Source organism: Spermophilus citellus (assembly GCF_964194105.1).
Source record: "Spermophilus citellus genome assembly, chromosome: 15".
NCBI classification, from domain to species: domain Eukaryota; kingdom Metazoa; phylum Chordata; class Mammalia; order Rodentia; family Sciuridae; genus Spermophilus; species Spermophilus citellus.
In genome coordinates this window covers 50,075,638-50,087,637 of record NC_138195.1, presented here as the reverse complement: position 1 = coordinate 50,087,637, position 12,000 = coordinate 50,075,638, and the positions used below count along the sequence as shown (strand labels likewise).

General features: G+C 41.4%; 1 protein-coding gene across 7 annotated transcripts in view; it reads left to right on the top strand.

Moving 5' to 3' along the window:
- The window catches only part of KCNMA1 (potassium calcium-activated channel subfamily M alpha 1), a 705,800-nt gene that overhangs the window by 632,291 nt on the left and 61,509 nt on the right, over positions 1 to 12,000 (top strand). For all 7 annotated transcript variants that reach the window (XM_081267518.1, XM_081267514.1, XM_081267517.1 and 4 more), the window contains 3 exons: positions 2,689 to 2,812; positions 7,319 to 7,543; positions 11,236 to 11,428. In XM_081267518.1, coding sequence (XP_081123644.1) covers positions 2,689 to 2,812; positions 7,319 to 7,543; positions 11,236 to 11,428 — 542 coding nt within the window. The remainder of the gene's footprint in view (positions 1 to 2,688; positions 2,813 to 7,318; positions 7,544 to 11,235; positions 11,429 to 12,000) is intronic.

The following is a 12,000-nucleotide window of genomic DNA, read 5'->3' as shown; positions in this document are numbered from 1 at the left end:
TCATATCTTGGAGGTTACTTTGTGATAGAACTTGCCACGGCATATCTTAATAATTTTTGATTTATGTCTTTTTTCTCTTGCTGTATTGTGAACCCGCCTTTGACTAGGGCCTCTGTCTTAACCCTTACTGCATCTTCCATTCCTGGCTCAGAATAGGGGATTCATGTTTATTGATTACTTTGCTGATTAAAGAAAACAAAGTTAGAATTCCAGGTGCTATGGCTGGTGTGAAAAGGAAATATCTATGTTCAGGGAGTTTTTTGATGTTTCTCAGATCAAGTCCACTGGGGGAAATCCTGGATGATGTATATTCAAAGTATCCAGGCCAGGCTGAGAGATTGGCGGGGAGGATAGATTGCAGCCTAGAGTACCTCTGTGACTTACTGGATGCTTCTGGATGTTCCAGTGCAAATTGTGGCTTGTAGCCCTGTAATGTCAAATTTTACCTGGTTCCCCCAAACCTCCACCCCAACTAATGAAGTTTGGCATTCACTGTCTTTTTGTCCTCTCATGAGAGTCAATCAACTGTCAGGTTTTTCTCACTACTTTTCTAAGATGAAGGTTACAGGCCACTGTGACCAAGGAATGACTCCTTTCTAGAAAGAACCAATTGAACCAAACAAAAATGCATCTCCTCTCTCCTAAGGAATCTATTTTTTGAAAGAAATTTTTGTTCACTTTCTGTATCATTGTCTTTATTATTGATATTATGTGAACCTAGTCCAGGTATCTCTCAAACCATGATGCACTGGGGCAGGTCTCACACCTTCTTAAGATAATACTTTCTACCCAGCCAATAAATAGGGCAAGATAATTTGAACCTGGTACTTTATCTTTGAGGCAAACTTATTAAGATTCTCTTGTAATTGGAATCTGTTCTTCAAGCTTTGGGAAGGGTTCATTTTCTCCACCCTCTTCTCTGGGGGAGCTGCTCTCTACCTGCCTGTCCCATAACCTGACACAAATGGCACTATTAAAGATTTTTCAAGGATAAAATGAAAAACCCTCAGATTTCGTTTTCAACCTGATCTGTGATCAGTCCTTATCAGCAACTGCCTTTTTATTTTAGCATTTTTTACTCAGCTCAGTTTGAAAAGCGGTTGTTTACAACACCTCAAGACCTCCCAACAACCTGGCCATTGAGATGCTCCTCTGAACTGGATTGTTCCACTCCTTGGAAGATTGGATATTACAGTTGCTGTAGTCATCTAGCATGTTCATTGCAGGACTGCCTCATGTGGTATTTGTCATTTAGTGTAGCCTAAAAGCAAATTCTCAGGAATTAGTAAATATAGTAAGAGGGTTTTCGCATCTTATGTGGGGATGAGAAGCATATTGGGAGGGCCAGGGTGGGTAGGTATTAAAGAGCTTTGTGCCAGTTCTTTAGACCAGATACAGATTGCTGCCTCAATCTCTATATTCTAGACATGTTATTGAGAAAGAATCAGAGATTTCCAATAGAGAGACACTAAAATATGAATAAAGATTATCCTTTGATGCTTGAAATAGATAATTTTAAAGGCAAAATCATTTTACATTTAAAATTTTTTTATCTTGGGTGGATAATATGACTCAGGAAGATAATTTCACTGAAAGGACAGTGTCTTAATTCTATGTGGTCTGTGTCGTAGAAACCAATGATGATTTCCATACCGAGATGCTGAATTGCTATCAGAGTAGAATCATGGGCAAGGACTGGGACCCAAGATGCGGGGCTTATTTCTCATGCTGCAAGCCTACTACACTGCCTGATTTTCCTGTGATTCTTAACATTGTCAAGGAGGCTCTGGCAACCCACTGGAGGGGCAGCCTCTGTAGGAATATTCCCCTTTTCCTTCTGCAAACTAGGGAAGAGAGGTTGAATGGAGCCTTGAGAATCTGAAACAAGTTCATTACAATGCACCTTAGCTTGAGGCATTCATCCAAGGGATGCTGCACTGGGAAAAAGAGGTGGGAGTGGGGGCGGGGACCATCATTGGACAGTGAGTGCAAATACAGTTGTCAAGGCATGGAGCGAGGGTGTTGTTTAGTATTGAAATCATGTATTCCAGATGTGGGCATTTGGTAGTCAATCTGCTCTGAAGTGACATGCTGCTGAATCTTTAAAGGGCTTCAGCCCGAGAGAGCAAAATCTGATTGGGCAAATTGCTAAAATATTTAAAGTGCAGCCTGTTAAAGCTTTTACTGCGAAGAGCATCATGTCAGAAGTTGTAGTCAGAAAGAGCAAGTAATTGGCTTTCCATCCTCATGCCAGTCAGTCAGCATGAGGCTCTATTCCTATTCCTTCCTCTTCATTGCCGATGCTAATAGCAACCCTTTGGAGTACAGGTGGGGATGCACATGGTGGGGAAATTTATAGCTGGTAAAAAGAAAGAATGAGGGGTGCAGTGGCCCTAGAAAGGGTAGCCAAATCCACAAAATGGCCTGAAGTTTATTTAAGAGTCGAGGTGCAGGAGAAAGACGGAATTATTACCTGACAAATTATCACCTGACTGCACTTTGAGATGGGTGGTGGTGATTTGAGGCAGTTGTCTTTCAAGGGACAGGTTCTGCCCGCAAGAGGATGGCTGTCAGTGACAACCACTTCCTCCACATCTTTTATCTCCTCTGAGATGTAACTTAGGGGACACTCTCCATTTATAATTTATCACCCTTTCCACTTAGGTTTTCCTGTCCTTTTCTCCCCAGGCATGACCCCTTGTTAATTCCTGGCAATGATCAGATTGACAACATGGACTCCAACGTGAAGAAGTACGACTCTACAGGGATGTTTCACTGGTGCGCACCCAAGGAGATTGAGAAAGTCATCCTGGTGAGTGAGGGACTGTGAAACCCAGGTCATCACATCTGCTTGGTACTATACTTAATAGGGAATGAGCTCCTTCTAACCAGATAATAGAATGACACAGTCGCTGGTCTTAATGAGTTTCGATGAGTCCAATTCCAAGCAGAGACTGAAGCAGCTAGACCACTAATCAGAACACAAGCAAGAGCAGGACTCTTCAGTCTCTGAATGTTTATTAGCTCATTATAATAGTGGTGATCATGTGCTGAGGGCAAGGTATCATTGGAGGCAAGATGTGCATCATTTCTGAGGTCAGAGGCTGCCTGTGCCATCTAGTAACTATCTGGCTCAGGGCAAGTCACATGGCTCTCTGCACTTCAGTTTTCTCATCTGTAAGAAGATGAGGTAAGAATGACCCTAACTCAGAGGGTCATGAAGATGACATATGACTGTACAAAGTGACCTGTTGTTCTATCTGTTATTATTATTATCATTATTATTTTTAAATGCCATAATAGATCTTAATCTTGCCCGTGTGGTTATTGTTCACAACCATGTTTATACCCTTGAAGATAAAAGCTATGCAATTGGTGTTCCTCCTTAGCACTTGATGCACATGGGCAAGTGCATTTGCTGGTGACAGTGCAGAACCATGGTCCACTTTGGGGAGGCTGGGCTCAGAGTCCTGCTTCATGGATGGCTCATGAGCACTTCCATAGCAAGAATGGGCTGCTTCTGTTCTGGCCCAGATTGTCAGCATAGATAGCCATCCATTCTACTCTTGGCATTTGCCCTATTAATAGCTTTAGGTTTAATGCCCACATTGGCTTTCCTAGAGTTGATTGTCTTGCTAATCCATGAAAAATGGATTAATAACAAGAAGATCAGAAAGAGAGGTTCTTTCCTCCCAGTGCTGCTAATCCCTGGATTGCTGTGGGACCCCTCCTTTGTCAGACAAAAAAAAAAAAAATCCTGTCATTTCTGACGTCAGGGCCAACTTTTCTTCACAAGGGCTATTCTAGGTCCTCAGAATGGCTGTGGGCTCTAATTCACTAGATTTTTCCTGTGTTTTGTCTAGTGTGTGTTTTCTCAACTTAATTATAAGTGAGCAGTAAGAGCCAATACAACTTCACACTAGAGGCTGTCTTGGAGGTGCCAAATCATGAAAGTCAAAATTCTCAGTAAACAGCCATTGTGTAGGTCACCAGGAGAAAATGGCTCTAACCACAAAGCTGCTTGTACATTTACTGTCTGGTGTTGTCTCCACCACACTTTACCTTGCTGGTCTAAAGTCAGCCTGGTGTTACCCACCTGTAGCAAATCCTAGGCTGGATGCTCAATCTGGAATCCAGGGTTTTAATAATTTGCCTAGATTTTTCTAAGCACTCTATGTTAACTGACATCTGATCAACATCCCCTACTCAAGAAAAAGAGTTGAGGGAGATGAGTTTATTTGAAAAATAACACCACTTAGCAGAACATTTATAGCAAGCCTATTATGTATTAATCACTTTCTTTTTCTGAAGTTATAATATATAGAGCTTGTATTCTAGTGGGGCAAAGAGAAGACCACCAAATAGACAAACAAGTGCATGATATTATTTCAGATATTAATAAAGTGCTATGAAGACAATAAAGCAAGATCCTGAGCTGTAAATGGACTTAGAAATACTATTTAGACAGTATGATCAAAGGAGCCTTCTCTAAAGTAACCCTGAAGTAGATGAGAATAACAGAAGGGCCACCTATGTGAAGGTGCTTTGTGGTGGTATCTACTCATTGGGTGTAGGACACAAATGACTTTGGAGATAAAATATATATGAGATGGTCACAATCTTGAGGAAATGATCATCTCATTAGAGAGAAGATCATATAATCAGAACAACCTATTTAACCTGAGTGATATCAGGCACAAAACGCCATTCAAAACTATAAGAGAAACACCCATATGTGTTTAAGTGGCCAGGAAGGCCATGATTGGGCTTGGAAGGAGTTTAAGGCTATGGAGGCTTTGTGTTGGGCATTGAAGAATGCAGGAAGAAAACAGGATGCACAGAGAACCATATGAGTAGTTCCTCTAGTGGGGCTTAAGCTTGGCAGCATCAGATTCTCCAGGGCTAAGGTCCAGGGATGTGGATTTTTAGTAATTTTTCAGTTGATGTTGCTACAGCACATTTGAAAATCATTATTTTGATCCCAGATCTAAGCTCCTTGGGTCAGTATCTGTGCCTGGATCATTCTGCATGCTGACACCTAGCTCACCTCCATATTCTATATTTCTAGCTTCTATCCAGGACCCAGTTTGTAATCCTTTGGCTTGTTGAGGGCAGCTAGCTTCCCAGATGAGCTGGACAATTAAAAGTAATTAGGAATCCCATCATAGCCTTTCACACACTGGTGGACTCTCTTCCTGCAGTATCCAAGCACTGTACTTCCATGCAGCCCAATAACCAGCTCCAGGTCTTCTCCTGAAGCAGTGGTAGGGAATGTGAGCTCCCTGGGGGAGGTGGTTCTCTTTGTTCACAGTTTATTAGGCATTTCTTACAGTTTGTGTCTCAGGTTTCTCTGTCCTGTTGCAGAGAGAAACCAATAATGGTGACAGCCCCTACTTTATTCTAACGATCAGAGAATGAAAGCTAGCTTCCTCCTTTCCTTAGGGGTTACTATAATAACCCTGACATTGTCGTGAATTGCAATATTGGCATTTAAACAATCAATACACTGGTCAATGCTAGGGATTAAATCAAGCAGAGTTTGATATGTGCTGTGGACATTAATATGCCTCCCCCAAGGCATTGTAAGCCACATGGGGCCATCCAGGCATGCAGTGGGTGGACAGGGAGGAAGGCAGGAAAGATGGGAGTCCTTGGACTGGGAGAGGCAGAGAAGGGCTCACAACTGGCCTCCTTGTATTATCCTCTTTGCTAGCTTGGTGAGTAAAAGGGTCAGCAGTGGCTACTCATTTACATTTTCTAGGAAACTGAGGTTCTCTGCAGGTGGTGTTCTTTCATTGGTTTCCTTTGTTGGTACAGAGGTAGAGTTGGAATAAGACCTGTCCTCTTGCACTTACTAATATCTTTAGACAACTCCTTCCTTCCTTTATTTATTTATTTTTGCTGTGGTACTGGGAATAGAACTCAGAACCTTGAGCATGCTAGACAAGTGCTCTAGCACTGAGTTACAGCCCCAGTCCCTCTTTAGATTCTTTTATTAATTCCTTGGGGGTCCTTTTTTGTATAAGGTAACCTCTCCAGGAACCCCCCTGGGAGCCCCAAGACAGCACACTTTTTCTATAAAAGGTCATATAATGAATGATTTAGGTCTCACAGGCCGTAGGATCTGACACAACTGATCAGGTCAACTGCTGTACCATGAAAGTAACTGGACAATACCTACATGTGTAAGCTTTGCTGTGTTCCAATAAAACTTTATTCAAATTCAGATTTCATATTATCTTCACATGTGATGACATATTCTTGTTTTGATTTTGGTTCTCATCCATTTTGAAATACAAAAATCACCTTTAGCTCGCTGGACATACAGTAACATGTGGTATACCAGACTGAGGCTGCCGGCCAGAGTTGTCAGCCCCCTGGATTTAGCTATCACATTCTACCTAGTTGTTATGACCATATAAGACACTTCACTGATAAATCTAGAACTCAAAACTCAAATTTCTCTGGCTGACACTGACAAAAATATCTATTTTTGCCATCATCTGAGCAAGAGAACCTGAAAATGCATCTAATTATATAAAAAATTCCAAGGAACCTAAGACTTGTCTTTCCAAATAATAAATAGTTCTTTTCCTTCTTAATGTCCTCCCTGAAGATTATTATGAAATATCTCCTGCTCACATTTATGTATGGCATATCTTAGATCTTTTCTTCAAGAGGATAGTGATATGTGTGGGTGCATGTTTACATGTATTTATTATATAAATACATTATGTACACAATATGCAAATTATATATATGTATATATGACATGTATGTGACTTTGATAAAGTAAAACCAATGGCTGTATTAGTCAGTTTGACATTACTACAAGGAAATACCTGAGACAGCTAGCTTATAAAGAGAAAATGTTCATTTAGCTCACAGTTTTGGAGATTCAGTGTCAATATTGGGTGGCCCCATCCATTTGGTCTCTAGTGAAGGTGGGTGGTGTGTGGTGGTGCCTCATGGTGAGAGTGTAAGTCAATGACTACATCTGGAACACGAGCAGAGTAAAAGAGTCTGGATGTTGCTAGGCTTGCTGCTTTCACACTGATTTCAGGGGAAGTCAAGGGCCCTCTGAGAGCTCCCAATGGGATCATACCTGAGCTACCTCACACCTGAGAACTACTTGCTGGGCTCTAACACAACAGCACTACCTAGAACCAAGCCTTTCATCACAGTGGGCCCTTGGGACCACACCCAAACCAAGCAATACCACATAGTAAGCACACAGCCAATGTTCACTTTGCATGAATGATTTTTTTTTCTCTCCTTGCAACAATACTCTGAAGTCTTCTCTCCAACACTTTTGCAGACTCGAAGTGAAGCCGCCATGACTGTCCTGAGTGGCCATGTTGTGGTCTGCATCTTTGGTGATGTCAGCTCAGCCCTGATTGGCCTCCGGAACCTGGTGATGCCACTCCGTGCCAGCAACTTTCATTACCATGAGCTCAAGCACATTGTGTTTGTGGGCTCCATAGAGTACCTCAAGCGGGAATGGGAAACGCTTCATAACTTCCCCAAAGTGTCCATATTGCCTGTAAGTCCAAGGTCGCATTATTGATGATTTTTTTTCCCTTCTTCTTTTTATTCACAAAAGAAAATCCCAGATGGATATGATCGTTGTAGCTTTGATTCTTCCTCTGCTTCTTCATCTGGGTATGGGCCCGAGGATGCAGCCCTTCCCCTATGCCCTGCCTAGGAAAAGCCAAACCCTGGGAGACCTTATTAAAAGGAATATGCAGCTAAGTTCAGTCCCTCATTAGGGATGGAGTTTAGCTGGTGTCATGTGTGTTAACCGTATAGGTGTCTAAACACTCTGTTGCTCTTGTCTACTATACACAACTCAGAGCGCTGAGACATGGTGATTTACAGTAAGAATTTATAATTATTTATAATTATTTATGTCATTTCACTTATGACATTTTGGCCTTTCACTTAATGCTTAGAGAAACCTTGATCATACCTCCTTCTGTTTCAGACTACATAACTGAGTTCTTTATTTCTACTCTACAGAAGTTCAACCCCTTTCCTGGGCTGCCCCTATCCACCATATGTTCAGAAGCTCAGCAGTGTTTTTCATGGCCATGTGTGTATGTATGTGTGCACATGTATGCATGATACAGTCTTTGTTTTTTGTTTTTGTTTTCTGATGATTAAACCCATGGTGCTACATCCCCAATCCTTTTTATTTGTTTTTATATTATGAGACAAGATCTTACTAAGTTGCTGAGGCTGCCTGGAACTTGTAGTTCCTCCTGACTCAGCCTCCTGAGTTGCTGGAATTATAGACCTGCACCACTAGGCCTGGCTGCATTTGATATTCTTGACTGCAAAACACTAGGACCCTAATCTACAAGAAATGACTTAGTGTGAGGATCTGGGATATGTGATTTAGAAGTCACATAACTACTTCCTAAGCTAATCAATATATTTTCTACAAACTTTCAAAAAATTATAAAGTAGTCTGCTTTCCAGTATTTGAAATTGTTGTCACATCACAAATTCATGAAAATATTATTTATCCTCCAAATGTTTTTCTTCTGTTTATATCTCTAAACCTGTGAAACATGGATTTCTCTACATGTCAAGAGGTCTATATTTTCCTCTACTTTTGAAGCCGAAGTCCATTATTTCTGAGATTCCATAATCTCAGAAATGTGGGTAGAAAGGATCCAGTGATATATTTCATTAAAGAATACATGAGAAGTATGTATTCTTACATAGCACATATATATATATGAAGTGCCCCTTAGAAGCCATTATTCATTTTACAAAATATCTGGCACAGTAGGTCTTCAGTAAACATACATTAGATGCAGAGCCCCAAATTGATGACCTTAGTGAACTAACATAGTTAAGGATAGTCCACTATAAACAAACAAAAAGTCACAGGCTTAGAGGAACATAACCATATACTTTATATACTTGGCTAATTTCAGAAATATGTTAGATATGATATTTATATGATTATCATCATACACATTCTGTTCCACATGGTCTCTTGACCTCTAGGAGTATCTTTGTAAAAAGGTTATTATTTTACTGGGATGTGTGTATGTGTGTGTGTGTGTGTGTGTGTGTGTGATGTTTTATATTTGTGTGTGCATGTTTTAGGTATGTGTGTTTCCTTCTGTATGCTCCCTTGTACACATTTCCTCCCTTGCCTCTGGACACATGAATGAGCTCTCATATTTTCAGATCTTTTTCAAACCATATAAAATTTAGTATACCAAGCAAAGTAGATTTGCACAAAATGGGCCTTGACCATAATGAGGACTTACATACATACACTGTTTAAACAGTACCTTGCATATAGGGCCAGCTTAGAGAAACACAGAAGTTTTCTGTGTATGTGATTTGTATTTCTTGTGGTTTGGAATCATGTGTCTACAACTTCCCAGGGATTGCCTTATATCACAATTACTGTTGGATTCCCTACAAGGTGAAAATTTAAAAAAATATGTATGTAGGCAATTGAAGTTTATGCACTGGCAAAAGGACACAGGAAGTCGGCAAGACTTATTTTCCACAAAGATATCATAGGAGATGGCATTTTCCTTCTCTTAAAAGATTCAGTTTCAGTGCCTGGAACCACTAGCTTTCCAGCACCCAGGACACTAAATGCCTGTCCTCCCTGGTTCCACTTTGTAGTGATAATTGAGCGATTGAGAACAGAACCATGACCATCACTGAGCAGGATGGGTTCCAATCATCAGCCAGGTCCTGTCTTCTCAAGGTCACTTCTCTAGGAAGGGGGACAAGAGAAAGACATCTGCAGATACATGCAGCAGGAGGCAAGCCCTTGCCCTATGCAGGCAGTGATTTGAGGGCAACTGGGGTCTCCGTGTTGGCAAGGCAGACTCTAGACTCAGTCTGGAAGAACAACGAGGCTGATAGCTGGATAGGAACCCCAAAATGGTGCTCCATGGCTGCTGTGGAGCTCCGATATGGGCTGGCCCAGTGAGTTTTGCTGTGGCACCTCTGGAGGACACAGAGCATGTGGAGATCATGGCCCTCTCCTTTTTGTTTTGCCTTGGTTGCCCCCCAGTCCTCCCAATCCACCTTTACCTTCTAGATCTGTTCCTTCTCAACCCCACCACTGTCTTATGTTATTCTGGGATCTTTTTTAAAAATCTGTTTACTGGCTTATTTATTTTTAATTATACCAGTAATATACAAATATGTTCTTGCTATAAAATATTCAAACAACACAGACGTATATAAAGTCAAAGGCAAACTTTCCCTTTCACCCCTCCATCTTTTTTCCCTCCCCAGAGGTAATTACTGTTATTAGTTTGTGTATATTTTTCCTGAGTTTTCTCTTTGAATTTACATATATTTATAAATGTATTTATAAATATATAATTTTATTTGGAGGTTTTTTTTTTACATAAATGAAGCTACACTTTTTGAATGCTTCTAGAACTTTTTCCCCCACTTCCTCCTCCATCTTTGAGATTTTTTTTCCAAAAAATGATCACTACCTGGAGAGCAAGCTCCCTCTCTTTACTTGCTGCGTACTCTTCCTTGGTAAACATGTCCAATACTATTTTTAACCTTTCCTGTTGTTAGATAATTAGGTGATTTCCTGGGTTTTTTTCCTTGCTAAAAAGAATAAAATTATATGACCTCAGGCTTCCTCTCTTCTATCTCCCCTTTGCAAGACGCACATTAATCCCACTCCCTCCGGTACGTAGCAGAGCTTCAGTCGAGCAGAGCACCTCATCACACCCAACTCACTGAGATTTCCTTTTGGCTGCATTGAAAATTCTAGTTAGAACTGCTGTCTTTAGCCTGAGACAGAAATGACCTGCTATTAAATAAACAGGCATTTGACCCCCCCCCATATATTCCCCCCACCATTGCATTCTAAAAGCCAGAGGTTGCCACAGGACAGTTACTTAAATCAAGACAATTTCCAGACAGGAAGAAGATGTAGACCCAGGCATTATTTCTCTCGTGCATTTGTTAGTAATAGCTTGATTGAGTATTGGGAGGCAGGCTGAAATGCTGCCATCAGCACCGACTACCCTTTAGATTAGCACACAGCCCCTATTCCCAGAAATGTAGTTAGGCCAGCTTAATGTCAGGGCATAAAAAAGATACTTGTTAAATAATTTCCCAAAGCTCTGGCTCAATCTTTAATTTGTTTTTATTTTTTCTCTCCTTCCCTCTTCTCCCTTGGTCTCACTTTTGCTTCTCTCTCTTTTTCTTTCCTCTATGCCAAAGGGTACGCCATTAAGTCGGGCTGATTTAAGGGCTGTCAACATCAACCTCTGTGACATGTGTGTTATCCTGTCAGCCAATCAGAATAATATTGATGATACTTCGCTGCAGGACAAGGAATGCATCTTGGCGTCACTCAACATCAAATCTATGCAGTTTGATGACAGCATCGGGGTCTTGCAGGCTAATTCCCAAGGTAAGGACAGCCTGTAATACTTCTCTGCCGTGCCTACGGGGGACAGGGGCTGGCAAGAGGGATATCCTTCATTCAGTAATTCAAAGAGGCTCACATCCGCCTGCCTGGCAGTGAAACCTGTGGTCACAGTGATGGCTTTCAAAGGGGCAGCTGCTGCCTCTTCTTGCCATCCTGGGATGCAGGCGGGAGCTCTGATCTCCCCTGTGCACACTAGGTTGCCTTCCTAGATAATAAATGAGTCTTTCAATGGCCACACCTTCAGCCTTTCTAAACAGTGGCTTTCTGACCAGGGTCACTGGCCAAATGTCAAGCATTGAAAAGATGCCAGCTGCACATTCCCAGGGCTTCCTCCCAGTGTATACTTTTACCATTGAACTGAGATGGGTGTTGAGCATTGTCATTGTTAGGGCTGCATCTAAGACTCTGTGGACCAAGGAACAGTGATCTCTGGAGAGTGAGGACTGTACAGGCACTGAAAGTCATTTAGCAAGAGATGACACATGTCAGCCCATGCATTTTCCTGGAGGAGGCACAGCAGCCTTGAATGACATACATCTGCCTTCTGCTCTGCC